The 22,919-nt window shown below is 45.5% G+C and overlaps 1 protein-coding gene across 2 annotated transcripts in view; it reads right to left on the minus strand.

Annotated features, from left to right (window-relative positions):
* The window catches only part of MVB12B (multivesicular body subunit 12B), a 181,965-nt gene that overhangs the window by 57,199 nt on the left and 101,847 nt on the right, over window positions 1-22,919 (minus strand). For both annotated transcript variants that reach the window (XM_063081985.1, XM_063081984.1), the window contains one exon: window positions 16,731-16,825. In XM_063081985.1, the coding sequence (XP_062938055.1) occupies window positions 16,731-16,825 (95 nt within the window). The remainder of the gene's footprint in view (window positions 1-16,730; window positions 16,826-22,919) is intronic.

Below are 22,919 nucleotides of genomic sequence, written 5' to 3' on the forward strand. Positions count from 1 at the left end.
TCCCCAGAGCCTGCTGTGGAGGCGTCAGCAAAGTCCTGTCTCCACTCCAGGAGTCTTGTATGAGGAGCAATCAGTGTTGCTAGTGGAAGGATATTTTTTTTAAAAGTTTGATTCCCCAGGGCCAAGGGAATTGAACCCTTTAAACAGATCCAAATCCTCCTCAAGACTGTTCAAACAAGGAAGCACTCTCAAGGCCTGCGGATGGCTGATGTGCAGAATTGGAGCTACTTGGGGCAAGTAGCTGAGGCATAAAGATCTGTGTGAGTCTCTCTGTATTTCGGATTCTACTCTATTTAAAATAGAAATATGTATCCCGATTCTATAAAAATCCTGATAAGACTTAATACACAGTGGTCTCTTTTGAAAACAAGTCAAACTGCAGACTGCATACATATAAATAGTTTTCTATATATCTACTATATGTAACATACTACATATCCAAACAGGATTTTTGATGCAACAGAAAATTCTCTCCCCCACCCCCACCACATTGCTGCTCCTGGGAGAAGGTCCTTCCGAAGGAAAGAAACTGCACCTACTCCTGTGTCAGTGTAACAGCCCTTCAGTTCCATTTTGGTGTGAATCTGCTGAGTCTTTCAGATCTTATCCCACTGCCCGCTGAGCTGTAGAGAGAATGTTATCTGAGACCTGGAGGAGGATCAGCCCACATTCATGTCATCTGGGAGCATGCATGACCTCGACTTGGATCTGACACCAGCACGAGGTGGCTGGCGATAAATCGACACTTTGGAAAATGTTACAGATGAATTACCATTGAAGCTTTTTAGACTTTTTTTTTGATACTTTACACCAAAGTGTAACTAACCACCCTTTATAAATGCTATTCAATTATGAAAGACTTCTGGGATTATGTAAATCAAGACATGTCAGCCGTGACATCTCTCCTAATAGAACGAGATTATCTTGTTTTTTTTTTTTTCCTCCTTCAAAGAGGAAAGTAACACAATTCAAACACACCGGTCATTAAAAGACAACTCCTCCCTTAGCATGTAAGATCTTTAGCAACAAGCCTGTTTCCATGCGCTCTTCCCAGATATTCTCTCCCCAAAAGGAACTATTTCATAATACAATTCTGCATTTTTAACTGTATGAATTAGGCATTCTTCATAAATAACAGCTACGTTCTATACACAGGAGCTCCTTTTTATTAGGGACACAGTAATGAACAATGAGCAATATGTTCTATTATTCTTTGTCAAATCACAAAATGCTACATTAGAATAACCGTGCTGGTCAATGTAATATAGTAGATTAAACTCAACTTCTGTGGAAAAACCACTGTAAAACAGCATGATAAGAAGGCTATAAAAAATTTAATTTTACTCCAAACTCCATCACAAAAAAAATGGTGTGAAAAGTAATTTTGCATAATCAGTACACGCCATCTGGAACAATTAACCGATTTCTATAGAACTATGAGGATCAGTCATATCTGCTTATTAAAGATCAGAAATTATACAAGTAATAAATCCTTGAAAAAACTAAGCGTACTCCCGCCTGTCAACGCTATTTTAACTTCAAATACTGAAGAACGCCTGATAAGGCTGAAAAGAAGAGATTAATATATGCAAATTACATCCAGCATTTAAAATCCCCACAACTGTCTCCGGTTTTCTGTCCCTTATTGCTGCCTTTATGTTTTATTCATACACCAACTCACCTGTCACTTCATAAGCTATAATATTATGGGGGTATTATTAAACAGCATAAAGCCGTGCTTTAATTGGAAAGCTTCATTGCATTTTCCAATTATTTGGAGTAAATTAAAAGCAGATGCACATAGTTTAATAAGGAGTCTAATATCAGTTCCGGGAAATCAAAATTCATTGTCATTACTATGCCGTGATAGTTTTGCAAACTGTACTCAATTTCAGAGGTTTTCAAAAGAAAATCTGTCTATGCAATCTGTTAATTGTCATTCGGTTAATAACTGTTTAAATATCCAAACTACACAGCAGCTTTCTATTAAAAAAAAATTAAACTATGGGGTTTATGCAAGCAAACAAATGTGCCACTCCAGGGCTGGGCTGGGCTGGACTTTTCAGTATTGTCTGTTCACCTTAAAACAATGGGAAGGCCTGGAGAAACCCACCCACACAGAGGCTTAGCCCCAGAGCCGGAGGACAAAGAACAGCAATTTTGTACTTCTACAAGCACCGGAGGTTACGTTCAGTGCTGTAAGACAGCTCTCTGTGGAAAAGGGCAGAAGCCATGTTATAAATTGTCTTTTCAGAGGTCTGCACTGCTCAGCAAAAAAATTAGCTTCCAAAGTTTTAATTGGTCCATCTAAAATAAATCCTTTTAATGAGTGAATTAACCAATTCAGGACACAAACATGGAAAAATCAAAGAAAGCAAATGTCGTGAGCAAGCTGTTTTTTAAAAATTGACCCCTGAAAGGCCATTCCCTTACTAGTTCGTGACCCATGAATGGAGTGTTCCTTAGGCTCTGCAGGGGCCTGCCACTGTGCCTACAAGTGGATTGGGCTGCCAGACAAAGGACTATATTCTAAACCATTATTGATTTAAAGAACCAAATCTTAAAGGTTACTCTTCATAAGGAATCTTGCTCACAGATGTATTACATTATAACTCTGTGGCTACAAGTTGCATACATACAAATACGTGGAGCTAAAGCATTTACAAATGAAAAGTCATAGGTATACTCAGACTAGTACACGTAACCTTTTCATTTTTATACTAAGTGACAGACTTTTTCAAATCCTAGGTGTGCAAATTATAATAGGACAAGCAGTAATTGACTTTTAAACTCCACCCACTGTGAGGGCTACAATTAATCTGTTTCTAGCATAAGAACTGCTGCTCTGCAAAGTTCATAACTTGTAGGCTCTTTTTCCTAATCCAATTAAAACCTAACAGTTTTTCTAAAAGGTAACCGGACAGAATTTACTCTTCAGCTCTCCTTTCAAAGGGCACAGCGGCTAACATTCCTGTCGTCAAAGGGCAAGCCCCTCCAGACCAGTAAGGACACCAAATGCCCGAACATAAGAGAACCTCCTGGCAAAACCACCAGAAACTATGCTCAAAGATGAAGATAAAAGCAATTCTTGTGCAGTGATCCAAAAAATAGCATCTTTTTTCAAAATTACCTGTTTTAATAAAGTAGACACACTGTGCCAACTGAACCATTTAATTATCTGAAAAAATGATGAATCAAAACAATAGTTTGCAAAAATAAATGACTAACCTCTGATTAAAATGTCTGTCCTCATTAAATCCAAATAAAAGGTACAGTATCTTAAAAAAAAAAGTGTAGCCTGAAGAAACGAGCCATCCCTCAGAATCGACAGCCTTACACTTCACAATGGCAGAGATTTCCCATAAGATGGGACATCTAAGAAAGTTGCTGAATGTACTCACTCAAACCTGGAGAAAAGATGCGTGGAAAGGACGCCTGCCATGCGTTGTGGGTCTTGTGGCCTTACAGCTTGGGCGAGCTCCAGCTTGGGGACGGGGCCGTGAGAGGAGATGCTTGGTGGGTGGTATAAATCTGGGGCAAGGAAAGGGACTTTTTATTTTTGCTAAAGAGTCCAGGGAGGGTTGGAAAGGAAGAAGCCACAAACCAAAGAGAACACGACAAAGGGCAAAACGAAAGAAGAGAAACCACTTAGAGGGTTGAGCACAGATATGATCCTTTCTTAAATCAGAGCTGATCTGATGAAAAGGGAAAGGGAAAATTCAAGCTGATTTAAATGCTGAGAAGTTGTCTTTAAAATCATTTTACCAAGGAGCAAATTAACATCTCCGGCAATTACCAATTTCTGAACTAGGATGGAGGGTTTGCCTTCTATTATATTATGCCAAAAGTTCCCCTGAACTGTGCAAGGTCCCTCCATGTGTAAGTTCCCTTCTGGTAGCTTCCCCCCCACTGCATTTTTAGGTAGGTGGGGTGGGGGTCACACTGCAGGGTAAGACCAGTGCTTCCTGGAATAATGGTATTTATGGCAGTTATAGCTGCCACCACTTCTGGAGCACCCACTCAGTACTTAGCACTTCATATACATTATATCTCTAATCCTCAAAATCCAGGAAAGAAAATGTAATTCAGAATTACAAAAGAGAAAATGGACTGAAATGTTACATAAACTGTCTAAAGCCATGCAGCTGGAAAGGGCAGATACAAAAGGGCGGATTGGTTCCAAGACCTAGCTCCTCTCCAGAATCAATGGAACAACAGACATTTGTTAAACAGACATATTGAACACCTCCTGTGTGCCAGGCCCTGGGCTGGGTGTTAGGCACACATCAGTGAATGAGACATCATCATCCTGCCCTCCCAGAAGGAGCTCTGAACTCCAGCTGAGAAGGCAAGAACTGAACAAGACATCATCACCAAAGACTGATCTCCTTTCTTAGAACTGGGAGACCGAGCAGACAGCCAAAGCATTAGGAGAAACATGAATAGCTAAGAGGCTTACTGGCCAAAAAAGCCAGCCGTTTTGGGTCTACAAAAGGCACAACCACCCTTGGCAGAATAAAGGTGAGCGAGGGCTGTGTAATTCATGAGCCAAAGGACCTTCTCACAGAGTGAAACTGGTGTCTTGATAGCGGAGGGCATATTTCAGGTAAACGTGCAGGCAATGGAACATAAAGACGGGTGCATTTATTGCCTCTAGGTAGCAAGCGATTAAGGACTTCTAAGTGTGTCACCAGAAGCGATGCTTAGGGCCAACAAGGCAAGCTTTACTCTCTCATTCAAAGTTATGGATGTTGCCTCGCCAGTGGATCATGAGATCGTGCATGCTATAAAACAAGTCAGGCATTAAGAAACCGCTCTCTAACAAAGGATCTCAACCTTGGATGAGAGTTCTGCATCATTCACTGTCTTGGAGACAATTGTAAGACAAATCTAGGAATAAGGAGCTTCATTCTCTGGGATATGTGATAAATATATTCCATCCAAACTCCAGGGTGGAGCACTGAAGATTTAAAAAAAAAAAAAAAAAAAAATGGGGTTAGGACTGTCATTGGCTGTTAATAAAAAGAGAGAAAAAAACATTTGGCATTTGGGACACAAGCATCAAATGTATGACAATGGATGGCTTCAGGTATTCTGTCCACACAGGAAAGGTGGCTTTACTGTTCTACAACAGATCAGAATTTCTTTTGTTCTGACATAAAAGGGAGGTTGCTCAACACTGTGCAATGGCTGAAGGGTGACTTTGGATCTCAGCACCAAAGCTTGTGTGGCTGTCCAGCTTCTCCCCAAGTTCTGCCAGTGCCTACAGCTTTCCTTAGGAAGCCATCAAGAGTGTAAATATGCTAACCCGGAATCTGGCACTCTGCTACAGCAAAGATTAAGCTCGGGAGCTTGGTGATGCTGTAGCTAGAGAACATGGGGAGAGGGAAGCAGGCAGCAGGGGACGCTGGGACCGGGAGCTGGAGGTCATAGGCAGGGAGCACTCAGGGTCTGGAATGGCTCCGTTACCTTGGGCTTGGTTTCAGCAGAGGCTGGCTCTTTGCAGGCCCAGTCTAGAGACCGAAGCTTCAGAGCAGTGGAGGTAGGGTGGCACTACGGTGACTGTTGGTTCAAACAAGACCCCTGCCTGTGGGCAGGGTCCAGAAGTCTTGTTACAGGAGAGCTAGGGTAGGGGGAGAAGTACACTTATGGTTCAGTCCCAATAAGTACAATTGCGGGTCTGCGCTGCCCACCATCACTATTGGCTAAGACGACAGCAAGGGGACATCCCAATGCCCAGAGCTCCCCCAGACAAAGATCTACAAAAGCAAGGCCAGTGAAGCCCACCTACTGGTGGGCAAAGGTTCTTTGAGGTACCTGGTATATTCCCTTTCCTAGTTGGCAAAGGATCTGAGAAGCATTGGGAGGGAGGAGCTGTGGAATAATTACGATCATGGTAACACACCTACAGCACTTTCTGCGTCCCAGGCACGTTCTAATTCTCACCACAAATCACTGTCGTCCCGTTTTACAGATAAAAAAACAAAGGCATGGAGAGGTTCAGTTCTTTGCCCAAGGTCACTCAACTTTCGCAAGGAGGTCATGTGATCCCCTGCTCCACTGTCTGTCCAGCAAGAGCTGATGGAAGCCAAACCCACCATTCGTGAGCCCTCTGGATTTGGGGATTGTCATTAGGTAAGCGTCAAAGGCCTCACTCTGATGAGGGGCCAGAGATGAATGTCCGGGGGCCATCTGAGACTTTAAACAATGCTGAGATGCAAATGTCAAGTCAGTCCTAGCATGTTGTGCTCTAGGCATGTGTTCCATTTTCCACTTTCAATTAGAAAAAGGGAGAGAAACAGTCACACACTACTGGACTGGAGGAGAATCACAGCAGTTTAGAGCTTAAGGTTTAGAGTCCAAAACACCTGGGTTTGAATCTCAGCCCAGCTGCTTACTGGTAGTATAACTTTGAGCAAATTACAATCTCTCAAACCTCAGTCTTTCCCATCTGTAAACGCTCTTGGTACGGATTTGTTGGGATTAAATGACAAAATGCATGGAAAGTGCTTATTACAGTCTTTTACATGGTAAGTGCTGTAGGAAGGTTAGGCATTATTAAATAAATCAATTTAATTAATTTAGTCCATTTTAATAAAGCAAAAACAACTTCAGCTTCCTAAATGTGTTTAAATGAAAGAAGTTGCCTTAATTATATCATTTTCCCCTCTCAGCTGATAGTTTATTATTGTGAGAAAGACAGAGATAGAGAAACAAAAGGCTAATTTGCTGTAAGCTGCCCCTAGGCGGCAGCGTCTGGTGACCCAGACTCCTGTAGTCACCCCAGAGCAAGCCTCTGAGGACATGCTAAGAGCAGACGAAGAGCTGGCATGAAGTGTGCTGATGTGCCAGGAAGGGAAATGGGGCACATTTCCACTATAAATCCAGACAAAGAAGATAAAGGTGTCAGAAAGTTGGTTTCTCGGTGTTCGTGTGTTTGGACAGAACGTTTGTGAAGTCTGGGGCAATAATGCACACTTGCAGGCCACGTCTGCGGTATCTCAAGCTGCGAAACCCATGAGGCTCCTTCCCCCGTATCTTCAGCCCTGGGAGTGGGTATCACCACCCCTGCCTTAGATTTTAGACCATGCTTGACACATGGGAAGCTTCTGATAAGTATCAGCTGAACTACTGTTACGGTGAAATTACTGGTGTTGTCATTGCAGTTACTGATATTGGGAGGTGTGGGATTTTAGATCCAGAAAGGCTGCGTGCTGTGCCTGACATTTCTCGGCCAGTCAGTGGGAGAACCAGGGCTGAACCTGGCTATTCGGGCTCCTGCCCTGGTTCATCCCTCTGCCCCTCGCCTGCCTTGCCCACGGATTTAAGGGAATGTGGCCTATTAAAACAGTGCCACCCAAGCTCTGCCATGCTGGAACAGCAAAGAGAGCATGAAAGCACAGTGGGAAGGTGGCCACCCTCTTAAGAGCACTGAAGTGTCTGTCACCTAATAACATTTTTATTTTTCATGATGACGAAACTGGAAAAAGTCTTAACTTTCTCCTACCCATGGAGCATAGAAAAAGCAGAAATGAAAGCCTGGAGCAGAAATCAGCCCCCCAGGCACTTCTCTTCCAGAAAACCAAAGGCACATTGGAAGATTTTATGGAAGTCGCCTGCTCCTGCGGCCAAGCACTTCTCTCCTTCCTGCCCCCAAGCCATCATTCTGTCACCTCCCCGAGAGAGAAAGGGCTTGTGGGCTGCTTGCCACGGAAAACGGCCCACTTGTAAGTGGTGATGTGTGACAGAATGTCTCTGCTTCCAGGGGGTGCTAAGCTGAGCCATGACAGAGGGCCTTTTACTGTAGGTTTCTCCGGACTGAGGAAGAAATTTTCTCTGAGTGCTCAAGGAAGTAATCTTATATATCAAAATTGTATAAATGAGCACAAGGCTAAGATGATGAAGACCACAGCAGGCAAGAGCCAGTGTGTCCTGAGTGATAATTCTCAACAAATCTTTGGGCTCCTACTCAGGTCACAGCCCTGCAGGGGAGGCACATATGGACGGAAGTGACATTCCTGCACTGCTTCCTGGTTTACAAAATGTTCTTACATACCCTGGCTGCTCACAACAACCCAGAGAAGGAAGCGGGCAGTTACTGTATTCTTTTATGGGTCTGAATAACTAGCAGTGCCCAAGGTGGCATAGCACAGGGTCCTCTTGCGCAGCTCTGGGGCCACTGTTCACATATGTTGTGCAGTGCACAAAAGGGTGGCTGTTCACAGCAGCTCTGTGTGATGGCCAGTATGTGTCAGAGCCAAGATTCTGAACCTGAACTTCCAACCCCGAATGCCCTATCAGCCACACGCTGAACCTTCTTCAATAGACAGAAGCCCTCACTTCCTCAGGAGCCCACAGGGCCTGGCAGAATTCAGTGTCTGCTGAACAACTGGAGGAGTGAACAATCTTGTTCTTGTCTTACTTACCTGCCCCTCAGTTCAAAAAGGGTGGAAGGCAGCCTCATTCTCTCTGCACTGTCTCTGCCCTCTCAAGGTGCTCACTGGTGAAATCTCTGCAGCACAAAGTAGTGTGGGGTAAACCAGGAAGGGAGCAGCCCTAGCTGGAAGGGAATGGGAAAAGCTTCCTGGAAGAGGCAGTTTGGGAATAGGTGTTCAAAGACAGAGACAGAAAGAAGAGAAGGTGGGGGCAATGTGAGCCAGTGGAGCAGCAAATACACAAAAAGCGGCCCAGGCTGGTGGACCACAGGTGAAGAGAAATGGTAGACGACACCAGACAGGCGGGGCTGGCCACCTAAACAGCCTTGACAGAGAGGTCTGGATGAACACGGTAGGCAGTGGCCTGGGGTGGGGCACAAAGGCTTGATTTCAGGAGCGATGAGTCTGCCACTGGGGCAACTGGCCTGAGGCTAGAAAAGCCTGATCAAGGAAGAAGGCCATGTAAGTGCCAGGCACTGGAGCCTGATGCCTGCCAGGCCCCAGCTCAGCCAGACCGTGGGCCCAGCCCTGAAAGTGAGAATGCAGGAGAGAAAGGAGAGGACTCACTGGGGGAACGAGACATGGCAACGGATTTGATCTAGAATGAGATGACCCAGAGCCCAGCTCAGGGTTTTCAGGGTCTGTCTCTGTGAGATCCTAGCAGAGACACTCACACAACAGAAAACTTCCAGGAGGCAAGAGCTCCCCCGGTGCCCTGCATGTTTGTCTGCACACGCTGTTCATTAACTCCAGTGACATAGCTACCACGGTGGATGTAGAAAAGCACATCCAATTAGCCAGGCCGACATGAATATTTGCACTCTTAAATCTTTTGCATTTCGAAAGGGTTAAAGCTTATTATTAGCATATAATTTACAGTCCTTTCTCCCAGGAAAGGAATAATGCACAGTAAATGCCACATTCATTTTAATAATACATGTTACAGTCTGTGCCCAACATCTGCACAAAGGTAAAGGAGACAGATTTTTTTGACATGTCCCACTCTGCCATCTAAACACAGGCTTTTTGTTTCTTAAGTGACGGAAGGTTTAATCAAGAAAGCAGGCAATTCATCAATCGAAACAAGGCAGTGTGCGTGCGCCTGACAGCACACACATGGTTGTATACAGAGCAAACCTGGCCACCTGTCAACCGCACCTTTTACATCAGGATACACAAATATGCTATGCGATCAATTCCCCGTCCACGCCCATTCATTTCTTCTTTTTCTTACTGTATTTTTCTTTATACCTGATTCTGTTGTCAGTCAGGGCAAGAGCAGATGGATAGACAAGGGAAGCAATGGCTGTTTTAGGTGACAATAAAAATTTATATGCCTTGATGTGACCACCATTATTATAAATATTTTTTCACTTCACTCAGGAATTTTCCCCATATGCTATTATCTGTGGCTGTGCCAAACTGATGCTCCTTTCTGGGGTCCTTGCCACCTTCCCAAGCTTGCTCACCACCTCTCCAATCAGTCCGAGGTGATTCTGAGACACCTTAGCCGATAAAGGGAAGTGGGGGTCTGGATGCCAGGCAAGCCACAAGAACAAGTCCATTAAAGATGAAGGCCCAGGGACACCTGTAAATGCAGAGCTAACACTACTCAGGGGCTCTTGCTAGAAGACAGTGGCTCTTTCCTTCATTGGTGGCTATCGGTAACACATTAACCCACACACGAGCTGACACTCACCAAATATACAGGCAAAGGAGAACCACGGCACACACACAATATGGATGCCAATTCTTCAGCCTAAAACCATGAACGTGTCATGCCAAGTGGCCATGGTTAGCACACCTTACACAGGAAAGAAAAGCACTTCTCAAGCCCCCTATTGTTTTAATCTTTTAGCCTTCATTTTCCAACCCTACAATGCTTCATGACCTTTCAAGTCTTAAGTTCATTTCTTATTTTCCAGGTGAGATTTTTTTTTTCCTAATTGAGAGATAGAAATAATATAATCACTACCAATGAAAGGAAAATATATTTGGAATTGTTGGGCATGCTGCAGATGGGTTTTTAAATGATCACACTATAAGATACACAGATTTTTTTCATCATAAGATGAAGAGCTGGTGGCAGAAATTTTATCCAATTGGATGAAATATATAAATCATGAATTTCATAATACTGATAATTAAATGTCCATCTTCCAATTTAAATGAGAACTAGATTAAAACTGCATGGAGAAGTCTGATACTCAGAAATCATTAATTATTTTTAATTGCCTTGTGCTTTCCCAGTCTGATGTCAGTTACATGGCTCATCCACGGCTCTGTGTTAACAGATGAAATGCTCCTTCTCTCTGTACAAGGGTTGTGAGCCAAACTGATGAGATGATAGACCTGACCACACTCACATCCTTCCTGGTGTCAAACATCTTGAAAGGGGACTGGTGTTTAAGAGGGAACAGCTGTGGAGGGCAATGAGATGGCTTTTTCTGGCAATCAAAAAGAAAACTGAAAAACCAGAAAAGCTAAAGACGGCACGGAAAATGCACCCCAGACTGCCAGGATGGATCCCGGGTATGGCTCTTGTCCTGGCACAACTGTGTGGCCCCATGCACTTCATTATCTGGCCAGCTGCATGCTGATGGGTAAATGAAGACGTTGCAAGGCAACCGGCCCATGCACCGAGGGGAAAAGGATCCTAGCCCCACAGCTCATGCGTTGTGGCTTGTCCTGAATTCATGAGGTATTTGGCATTTTCTGCTTTTAACACATGCCAGCTTTAACATGTACTTGCTTAATTTTATTATAGGTCAAGTATCCCTTTTCCGAAACGCTCGGGAACAAAAGTGTTTCAGATTTCAGATTTTTTTTAGATTTTGAAGTATCTGCAGAATACAAACTGGTTGAGCATCCCTAATCTGAATATTCAAAATCTGAAATTCTCCTTTGAACGTCTCATTGGTGCTCAATAAGTTTTGGATTTTGGAGCATTTCGGGTTTCAGTTTCAGATTAAGGATGCTCAACCTATATTCTACACTACTGTGTCAATTTTTTTCAAAAGGGAGAAGAATGAGATTTTTTGGTAAAAGCTCTGCACTTGGAGCTATAAACCAGTTTATAACAGCGACAACAATGTGAAAGAAGAGCACAATATGGTCTCCTACATCTGTGGTTGCTTCTTTGCTAAGCAAAACCTGCCATAAGACTACAACGTTCCTACATTAGAAAAGCAACACCATGCTCTTTCAGCTCAGCCTCTTCTTACAGGAAGCCTCTGGCACAGCTGTGTGCACTAGGTTTGGGCAAGTGTCAGGGAAGATCTGTCTCTCCTGACATTCCCCAGAGGTCCCCTAAAGTGCATGACACCCACCACAGAAACACTTCTTAGGAAACATCACACTCAACTTTCAAACTTTTTAGGGTCTCTTCAAACATGAGTGGATATACACCCCACCCCCCATACATGGGCATACAAGGGTACTTCAAAAAGTTCATGGAAAAGTAGAATTAAAAGATAACATGAATCTTTCCATGAACCTTCTGAAGACCCTCTGTACCAGGCTGTGCTTATCAAACTTGCAGTTATGGTCACTGAAGAGCAGCTGTTATGCTGTTCCCAGCATTTCACGGGGTCCTCTTTTTCCAGGTTGTAAATATTTATATTTTGCTCACACACAATGTTGTCTGAGACATTTATTAGTTTTAATTAGTTTTAATATGTGTCCACAGGATTAAAAGTGAGCTTCTGTTTATATTCTGCTGTACGTATTTTTTGGAGTGACCTAAAATCCTTTTGGAATAGATAAAATAAAACTAAGTAAATGATAAGACAGCCAAACATCTAAAAAAATTCTGAGAGAAAAACAAACAAGAAAAGGTAGGATGCCACTGTTTGGGACTAAAAGAAATAACTTTTCGGGAAAGATAAGATATTCTTAAAAAGAAAACTAACAGCCACTCGGAGCCCTGCCAAGGAAACTCAGTGGCGGTGGGGCTGGGGAAGAATCCAGAGAAATCAGTGTGGCCCTGAAGAGAGCCCTCCAAGGCGGTAAGACCTGGAAGGCCATTCAAAGGACTGAAGGCATTTTGCCACAGGGGTCACACCAGTGAGAACAGCACCAGGGAAGCGACAGCCAGGAGAGCAGGAGCCGCGGCTCAGCAAAAGAAAGAACAGTAAAAACGAATGTGGTTTTAAAGATTATGTTTAGAGCAAAAAGAGTACGAAAGAGCAAGAAAGAGTAAGAAAGAGCAGCCCCTGCTGCTTAGGATTGATGACTCAGACCAGGGGTTGAAAAACGTTTTCTGTAAAGGGCCAGATAGTAAATATTTCAGGGTTTGTGGGCCATAAGGTGTAGGTTACAGACACTCAACTCTGCACTGTAGTGTGAAAACAGCTACAGACAATTTGTAAAGGAATAGGCATGGCTGAGTTCCAATAAAACTTTATTTATGAACGATTTAAATTGCACATAATTTTCACATGTCACTAAATATTCTTTTTATTTTTTTCAACTATTTAAAAATATTAAAACCATCTTTAACTTTCAGGTTGTACAAAAATAGGCTGTGGGTGGGACCTGGCTGCAGGCCATGGCTCCCCAACCCTAACAGACGGGTTATAGAGTGAGTTAAACCGGGCAACCATCATTCTGTTCCCATCTCCTCCTTTGAGAAAAACCATCTTCAGACACTAAAGAGTAGAACAGCACGGTGATGGGGAATCTGAGGAGCAAGGAAGGTGAGGGGATGGCTTGAGCAGCCAGGCACTTTCACTCATCTGTAGGGCCAGCAGAATGTGAAAGGTGAGGCTGGGGGCCGAGCCCGTGGCGCACTCGGGAGAGTGCGGCGCTGGGAGCGCGGCGACGCTTCCGCGGCGGGTTCGGATCCTATATAGGAATGGCCGGTGCACTCACTGGCTGAGTGCTGGTCACGAAAAAGACAAAAAAAAAAAAAAAAAAGGTGAGGCTGGAATTATAGTCAGCCTCTTTCTTCTTTGGGGAACTTGAGGGAACAGGAGGTTTCAGGGGACTGAATAACAGGAAAAAAATCATACTCTCAAAAAAAGACAGTAAGAAAATTATTGATCTGTGGTCTGGAACTGATTTCCATTAAACCTTGAAAGCACATTAGGAGTCTGGCAGCTTGTGAGCCCTCAGAAAAAACCAGGGTGGTCACAGGGAGCCAGCAGGGCTTACCAAGAACATGCCACGCTAACATCAGGTCTGCATTTTTTCTTATTACAAAAGCAACATGTGCTATTGTAGAAAAATGAGAAACTGCAAAGAAGCCAAAAGAAGAAAAGAGGAGGAAAGTACGGGGAAAACCACTGTAAACCACGGACATTTCCAGACCTTTAGAAATATTTTTTTAAATGAGATCACATTGCACATTCTGGTTTGTCACCTTTTTTTTTTTCTACTTTACAATATTCATGAACATCTTTTTATGTAAATCATAATTTTCTGGGTGGCTGAAAAGTTAAGGCCATTGTATGGATGTTTTGTAATTTAACCATTCACCTTTGTTTGGGACATTTAAGATATGTCCACCTCCTACCCCCGTTTAGAGGTATTACTTTAAAAAGCAGCAGTGTTCATCCTTGAGGATAAGTCCTTTTGCACATCTGTACATATTTTCTAGAAGAAATTCCCAGAAGAGGAAGTGTGAGGATCAAGGGTTTGCTTCCTGGCCACTCATAGGGGTACAAGACGGCAGAGCGAGTGATATAAGCTTCTCTGGATTTTGGCATTGACTCAAAGCTCCTCACCCACTTCCACAGGCAAGAGAGAAATATTGACTGGATTGTGGAGAATAGCGGGCAAATTTTGGCTGATGAAATGCACAGTACCCCAAGTATCTGGATGGATATGAATGTACAAGGAGACAGAGCCCAGCTTAACAAGGGAAGATCTCAAAGAGAAGGAATGGGCTGGCCGGACAGAGCTATGCATTGTTTCCACTGGTGCCTCTAGCAATCTGAGTGTCTCTCACTTTGCAGGTGTGGTGGGTAAACTGCCTTAGTGAAAGGTGCAGGAAAAGGGATATATTAATAGGTATGCCACCAAGAAAACATTTAAAAGTAAATATACTTTAACAACTATACATACACATTAAATGTGGGCTGCTTTTCAAATTTCAAATGCAATTATTGTTTTGAAATCTACTTATCTTAGGAAGGGACTGCAAACTAAGGGAGCAGTAATCAAATGTCTTCAGGAGCGACACAGAACATACCAGGAGTTTGCACCAAAGGCTCACGCCTGAAGTGTATGTTGAGCGTGTGCAGAGCCTGTTCGAAAGGAGACCAGTTTGGTGATTCATTTCATTATCAGCAGAACTCTAGCTATCCAGGCATCAGCACTGAGCAAGGGCTAGGGCTTGGGGCATACTTTGCTTTAGTTGTTTTTGGAATAAACCACCGGAAACTTAACTTTGCAATACCAAACTGAGATGTGCCAGTCAGCGCCAAATACTGTTCATATGGGGGTGAGGGGGTGGTCTCTGCTCCCTTCTAGCCAGAATAACTCGCAAGCAGGCTGCCAGTGGGTGGTGGGCAGGCTTCCCAGTTGCACCATAGTTGCCCAGTGCTGAGTTTGCAGGCCTTATGGAGCCAGTGGTATTTCTGGCAGCATCACAACAAAGCAGGCTTGGACCCTGGCAGAGCAATTTGGTGCCTGCAGTAGTGGAGGCCTGAGCTGCCTGCTGCCGTGGGCTGTAGCCTCAAATACCTCTGTTTGGAAGATAAAATCCAATTGCCTGCCACTTACATAAATGTAACAGGAAGTTTCTGAATGGCTTCCCCTGTGTCTTGAGGCAGTTACCTTGGTATTGCTAAACTAACAGCTGAAATGAACCCAGACAACACCTCATCAAAGCCGCGGGGCGAGGAAGCAGCGGTCCACAGACAGACAGCAACATTCCTGCCAAACCAGAGGAGATTTCACTCTGTGGGCTCTTTTCTGCAGAAACGCTAACAGCTGGGAAAGCCATCAGAGAATGCAGGTAAGGTGGGTGTAGCTGAACACTGTGGCTGGAAAAAGATTTGCAAGCTGCAGGAAAAAAGTCATCTGTTTTGATGGAGCTTTCCTTGTGTATATTCTGAACAAGGCTGCCTGGCTGGATTTCACAGACCTGTTTTGCACCACTCTGCCACTAAGCATCTGGGGAAATATTCAGTTTTTCTACAAAATAGGTCATCTTTCCACACTTGTTATGCTCCTTGTCGACTCTGCTGAAATAGCCACAGCACAAAAGAAATTCTCTCTGGAGATGTTTTTCTTAGGCAAACACGTTCCCTCTCCCCATCGAGAGTGTGGCTCCTGAAGTGGAGCCAGGGACAGGGGCTGAAGATCATCCCTGTTCCTCCCCTTCCCAGCAGGAGTGTTGTTCAGAAATGGAACAACTGGCTTTTGCTTATACTTCCGAACCTATTAGAGAGTGATCATAACGAGAAAAACTAATACTGACAAGAATTATGCCATTGTTCTATTTCATCTATTTAGTAACCTGAAGTTGCAATTTTTAGAAAAAGATTACCTTTTAAATAACCGATTCATTATGGTACATGAATGAATGCCATGTTCCCGTGTTCAAAATGTCATTCTCCATTAAGGGTGCGTGCTGGTAAGTGGCACCAATTTACCACTTCCCCTTATATACAAACACCCCTGACTGGAGGCCCAGTATAATCGGAGGAGAGTTTGTGGGTTTCCTCCGCTCTTAGCAAGTCACCTGCACTGCCAAGCACCTAATGAATCTCAATTCTGTAATAAGGCTTGTAAGTTTTCCCCTCCCTGGGTAAAGGTGAAAAGGAAAACTAGAACTGATGAAGTTCCTGCCAAAGCAACACTATCAATTTTAAGGCCGAGTTCAGAAATCACAGACTCATACTACAGGGGCTGTGAGTGGGGAGACCACCAGTGTACCCTCTGGCCACAAACCTGGCTATAAGAAATGAGAGGTAAGGACAGACTTGGACAAGGATGGCACGCTGACCTGGGTTCAGCTCAGCACTGCTCCTGGGTCCCCATGGGAAACCTGCCAGGGTCTGGCAGTTGAACAGTGTGTTGAATATTCTCTGGAAACCTCCCTTCAAGCTTGTGAAATCCACACATTGTTTTTCATCATTAGTTTCAAAACATGCTGAGTATTTGGCCCTTCTCTAAGTGCTGTGGTGACACAAAGGAAAGGGGGGATCTGGTCCCTGCAGGGAATGGGCCCCTTGCAGGGGACAAAAGAGAGGTGAAACAGACAGATACCATTAGAAGAGCACGTAGGAGGTGGCGCCCAGGACACAAACTTTCCACAGCTGGCCTGTGGCAGTGGCCCCCACATACCTGATATGGCATACAAATTGGAGTGCTGGTACTCATAGTCCGTCCGGGTACTGTTCCTGCCTCGGAAGGTGGCAGGGAGTGTTAGAGAGATGTGCCTGAGAAAGAGACAGAGGAGAAAAGGGACGTTACCAGGAGCATGGAGCATTCCCCAAGACTCAGAAAGCACCCGCCACCGTCAACAGCCAAACTGCAGCTCGGAGTGAAAAGAGTGGTGCTCCTGGCCCGCCTCCACCTTGATGTCCCCATCAGCCTTGAGTCCTCCCGGGAAATTCAGAAGTTTCCAGACATCACCAGCCACCTTTTTCCATATCAGGAAGGACATCCAAGAAGAAAAAAAGGGTTTCCCAAGCCTGTGGCATGTCCAAGTTGCTCCGAGGAGGTGGGTAATTTGATCCAGATCTCTGCCCACTGGACTAAGTAGGCCAATGGACCAAAACACCCAGGCTCTAAACACAAGCCTTGGTTTATTCCATTATCTATCCAAAGGCTTCCACACCTCCCCCACAGGGCTGCTGAGGATCACAGCACATGAAGCACTTTGTAATGAAGGTGTTGAGTATTATTACCACGTCAGTCCAGGAGGCTAAAGGCCTCTGAAAATCAGACTGGCTCATTGCTCTGAATTGCTGTGTCTACATGTTCCCCCTAGGGCAAAGCACACAGTAGGTGCTCAGGAAAGCACCTTCGACTCACCCAAGACTCTTTTATGGCTCAGGTGTTAGCCATTAATGCTCACAATGAACACACAGCATAAGTGAGTTTTTGGTTAAAAGTAAATAATCCATTTGGCATGGTTATCAGCTGCCTTTAGCAAATGCTGAAAAGAATCATTAAAATAATACGAAAAATATTTAAAACCCAACAGGTCTGGGGGAAAAAACCAACAAAAAACAAACCCTCCAGGTGGGATGACTGGGGTTAGTTGGAAACAGCTGAGCAGCCTAAGCCTCGCCACACCGTCATTTCCAAAGGGAAGAGACCATGGAGGGAGCATTTATTACATAAAGAAAGTTGTCGATTACATGGTGCCTTTCACACACATGCGTGACCTTCTGGAGTGATTTTTGTGCATGTAGACTCCTGCGAGGAAAAGGTTCTCCAGGCAGGGGCTGTTCCCACAGAGCCAGGATTTAGCCACAAGCAGCAGGACCCTCCCAGGAACGAGGTAAGCACTGAGGGCTGAAATGGCATTTGTTCTGCCGGGTTGCACAGTGAGCATTTGTGGAGCACACCTGTGCCACGGACTGGCCAGGCTGAACGAAGCAGTGGGTCCCTAGTGAGCACTCACTGTGTGCTCAGGGCTGTGGGGGAACCAGAAGACACATGCACAGGGAGATGTGTATCCACTGGGTACTCTGGCATGTGTAGGGAATCTGCATGGTCTGTACATCACTGATGCTAAGGGTACAGCGGTGAGCTCCCTCAAGGAGCTCTCAGGCTGCAGGAGATAAAGGTGCCAGGAAAAATCACCGTGCAACGTGACATGCGCTCAGAGAAAAAGGGTGTTGGTCAGCACAAAGGGAAGGAGCAACATGACCTGTTTAAGGGGACGTAGCTTCATGACTCTCCAGAGTGTTAAAGGAGTGAAGGAATTCCCCAGGTAGTCAGGGAAAGCCAACACTTTGGTGCAGGGTTAGGGCACACATCAGAAATGAAGCTAGGAAGTCAGGCCAGGGCAGACTGGAAAGGATGCCAAATGCTACAGCAAGGCGTTTGGGTTTTATCGCCCAGGATGAAGTCTTGCAAACTCTGTTCCACCTGTGATGGCATAGCTGAAGGCATTAGAGCCACCTGTGAACTTGCTAACACTACAGGCTCACAGGCTCCGACCCTGGAAAGTCCAGTTCAATGGGCCTGCTGGGGTGCAACCCAGAAATCTATTTTTAACAAGCCACAGCAGCGCATCTGAAGATTGGCCAGGTTTGGGAACCCTGAGCAGGTGAGGAGCAGCTGCAGAAGGGTTTTAAGCAGTTGATCAATGCCTCTGACCACAGCGCTTAGTCAATGAAGCTGAGCAAACAGAAGAATGAATTATTGACGACGATGTGGCTGAGCATAACTAAAATGATGACAGGTGACCCTTAGAGCACGTCGCCAAGTGCCAGACCCTGGGGTATGCAGATGCCACACATTCTCCCAGGGCTCCTCACCACACCCCTGTGAGGCAGGTACAGGGCCCAGTGCAAAATGAAAACACAGGGCCCTTGTTCAAATATGATTAAGAATTTCAGGTGGCAACAGAGCATTACACAGGGCCTGTGTGATGGCAAGGACCTCACAGCCACAAAGCTGACCTAGGCCAGGTGCTGTTGCTGCACTCACTGTACCAGCGAGGGAATTTCCAGGTGCCGGGGAGGAGCTGTGCTGCAGGGCTGCCAGGCTCTAAGATTTCTAAGCTTAAAAGCCCCAAAAAGGTGTACCCAACCTAAGGACACGAGACAACCTGGGCAGTGCGGCAGCTACTCCAGGGGCTGGGGACTCAGGGAGGCTCACAGAGGGAGGCAGTAGCAGAACTTTAGAAGACGGACAGGCCTGGATGATGGCAGAGGCCAGCCAGAGGAGTAAGTGGGGCCAGCCCAGCCACTGTATGGTCAAACACGCAGCAACACAGATCTGCAGCGACTCAGCAATGGCAGGACAGACAGGAGAAGAGGAAAACGTCCACAAATTTACAGAACACCTGCTCACAAGTGTGGTCTCACACATGGAAAGCGGGAAGGCTAAAGTGCTACGAGGGGCAGGGCAGGAGAGGGCTCCCTGGAAGGCTTCCGCGAGGAAGTGATATTGAGTGGGGACCTGAGGACGCGCAGGAGCCAGAGAGGTGCAGCTGGGAGAAGGGACACCGGAGGCCGGTGGGAAGGCCCAGGAGGAGGCCAGGGTGGCCAGACTCAGAAGGCCAGGAAGAATGTGTGGGAGCAGGTGGAAGAGGGCCCTGAGCCACACCATGAGGGGCCCAGCACAAGCTCCGACTTTACCCTGAAGGATTTCTAAGCAGAGAGGTGACCAGATCCAACCAACCATTTTAAAAGCTTGCCTACCTGTGGGGAAGTGAGGAAGTAAAACTGACATGTCATGGCAGATGGGAATGGAAGCATAAATCATGATGGAGACTATCACGAAACTGCGAACAATTATGTGGCACCTACTGTGCGCAGACCCTTCATTCCTGTCAAAATGACCTGCTACAGACCCTCTAAATGACCCGTTTGGGTGAAATTCTATGGCTCACAGGGCTTTAAAAAGAAGTAGAATGACAAAGAAATCAAGGGGCCTGGCTCTTTAGCTGCCCCATCCAACACGGATCTCCTGGGGCATTGGATTTTGCCTGCTGACCAGACCTGCCACTCTCCCAGCCTTGGCCTGGTTCTCTTCCTTCCTCGCGACGGCTCTTTCTGGCCCCTCGTTCTCTGATCTTTTCCAGGTTGCTGTTTGTAAGGGTCCTGGTTTAGCTCTCCCTACCCACACACTTTCTCCAGGCAGCCTAATCCACACCCACATCCCTGGTTTCAGCGTCTCACACACCAGCCTGCCTCCCCAGACTGTCTTGTCACTTCTGTCTCCTTCCACCAGGAAGAGTGGAAGTCTTGTCAGTCTCTCACCAGGCCGTGTTTTTCATGCCTTAGCCCGGTTTCCTCATCCATGCTGCTCACTCTTCCTAGAGCCTCCGTTCTTCCTCACACACTCTCCAAGCTCCTATTTATCTTTCAAGACCCCACCCAACCACCCCTTCTTTGGTAAACCTTTCCTGGGCTTGTCCCAGACTGGACTGGTCCTCTCACTTCAGGTATCACAATATACTTTAATCATCTGATATAAGCCTGTCCCCTAACATGACTGTGACCTCTCCTCAAGAGCTGGGCCAAATCTCATTAGTTTGGTACTCCATTTTCTACAAAAATTTCTGCCGGAGTAGACAATTACTGAACACTTGTTGACCGAATCAAGTGGGAACTGAGTCCACTAAAACCCCTGTGCCTTTAAAAAAAAAAAACACGAACTGCCGTTGGCCTCTATTATTTCATTTCTGCATGTGTATGTGCTGCCACTTAGACTCACGGGTCTCTGTATTTATACCATGCATCCCACCCCTCTCCACTATGGAGGAGAACAGGTGTAGTGTAAGAAGATATCAGTGGCAGCAGCAACAACCAAGAATTTACAACGGGGGAAAAACGTTTCTGTTCTCATACAAAGACAATGTGTGGTTAAAGCAGTAAATGTGAAATTAAAACAGAATTCAAGTTGAAGGCTCGATAGGAATCTATTAAATTGAAATCAAGCTACCAAAAACCCCAGCTAAAGTAGCTAATGCAAGAATGGGCAGGGGACAGTAGTCACAGAGCAGCAAGTGGGGAGGCCCCCAGGCTAGGGAGGCTTCAGAGAGGAGGCCTCCTCCCTACTCTGCAATAGCTTCTTTTGCATTTTTGCTCCTGCTGTCCCTGGACACAGGAAGCAGGAGACATAGGGACAGGAGGACAAAAAGGAACATCAAAGCCTCCTGTTAACGGGAATGAATGGTTTGGGCTGAGGGCCAGATCACCTATGGTTAAATAGGACAAAGAAGTCACCTGCTGAAGGAGAAGTAATCCAGGAGTGCTTTGGTGTCAGATTAGCCTGAAAGTGGCAGATGAGGAGGAACAGCTCTGCCATCAGCTAAGTCTCCGAGTGAAATGAGATTCTAGTTCCCCAGCGTCAGGGGGGCCACCCCCTAGTCACTGGGCTGGGTTACCTCACATTCATTACCTGGCCTAATCCTCTCAGCAACATTTTTGAATAGGAATAATTATTCCCTTTTAACAGAACAGGAAACTGAGGCCTCAGAGGTAAAGCTGATAAAAGAAAAAGCCAGGAATTAACGATAAGGTTGGTGTCCTCTGGAGGCTGTTATTATTATTTTAAAGTTACCTTGATGTATCATCTTGACTTTCAGGTATACACAGTAAGATTACTCAGCCAAGACTGCAGTGTCCATCCTCAAGACCCCTTTGAAACCGATGATGCCAGGGACTCAATATCTCTGCCACTTCCTGCTTCGGTGACCCTGACAGGTCACAGAGCTAGACAACCAACGGCACACCGACATACCCAAGAAGGCAGAGCAGTGGTAGTGGTTAAGAGCACTGCCCCCAGAGCCTGCTGGATGTAGGTTTGAATCCCAGCACTAGCACCTGGGAGCTGGGTGGCCTTCAGCAGGACTGTGCTGCCTCAGTGCACACCTGGCCACAATGCATGCAGAGCGGCTGGCACTCAACCAGCTATGTGGTGAGCCCATATAAGCACTCTAGTTTCAATTCGTATTCTGCTTCTTCCCATTCCTGCCACCCCTGGCATTATTTTAGGGTCTTGCTCATGAGGGCCTGATTACAAAACCCACTGGTGCCTCCCCTCTGCATCAGAATGAAATCCAAACCATCCTGTGGTTGCAAGGTCCCGCCAGTTCCAGCCCATCCCTGCTCTCTGACCACATCTTGTCCATGCTCCCTGCACTAGCACCTGCTAGCCTCAGTGGCTGCTTTCTTTTGCTCCATCCCCTTGCTCTTCCTCCTGCCTCAGGGCCTTTGCACTTCCTGTTCCCTCTGTCTAAAACACTCTTCCCCAGCTCTCCAGAAGTTGGTTCCTCCTCCTCATTTGGTGCACCCCTGAGAGAGGCCACCCTAACCCCCTCCTGAGGTCATATCCTACCTCCAGCCACTCTCTCTCACTACGCCCCACTCTCCACTCTGAAGAACCCTTCCCACTCCACAGGACTGATTTGTTTTTGTGTCACCAGAACATGATCTTCATTACACTTTCTCTTCCCATCACATCCCCAGTGCTGAGAATAGTGCCCGGCACACAGTGGGCACTTAATAAATAGTAGGGAAAATCTTGTAAGATTATTTAGTACTTGCTGAATGAGTGAATAAGTCTGACTTATTAGAGAAAATTTTGGCAAACTCCCAGGAAGGCTTCCTACTTGTCTCCTCATCCCTGGGACTGGGGTGGCCAATGGTTTGGAAAATGCAACTATGTCTGATTCATAAATGTTTTTACATAACAGTAAATACATTCATCTTGGCATTGCTTATAAAGCGAAAGACTGGGATCGAATTAAATATAGGGGGCTGGTTAAAACTTATAGAACAACCGTTTGATGAAGTATTTTGCAGTCTTTTAAAATATTTCAGAAGAGTATTTAATAGCCTGAGC

Source organism: Cynocephalus volans, chromosome 17 (assembly GCF_027409185.1).
Source record: "Cynocephalus volans isolate mCynVol1 chromosome 17, mCynVol1.pri, whole genome shotgun sequence".
In the NCBI taxonomy this organism is placed as follows: domain Eukaryota; kingdom Metazoa; phylum Chordata; class Mammalia; order Dermoptera; family Cynocephalidae; genus Cynocephalus; species Cynocephalus volans.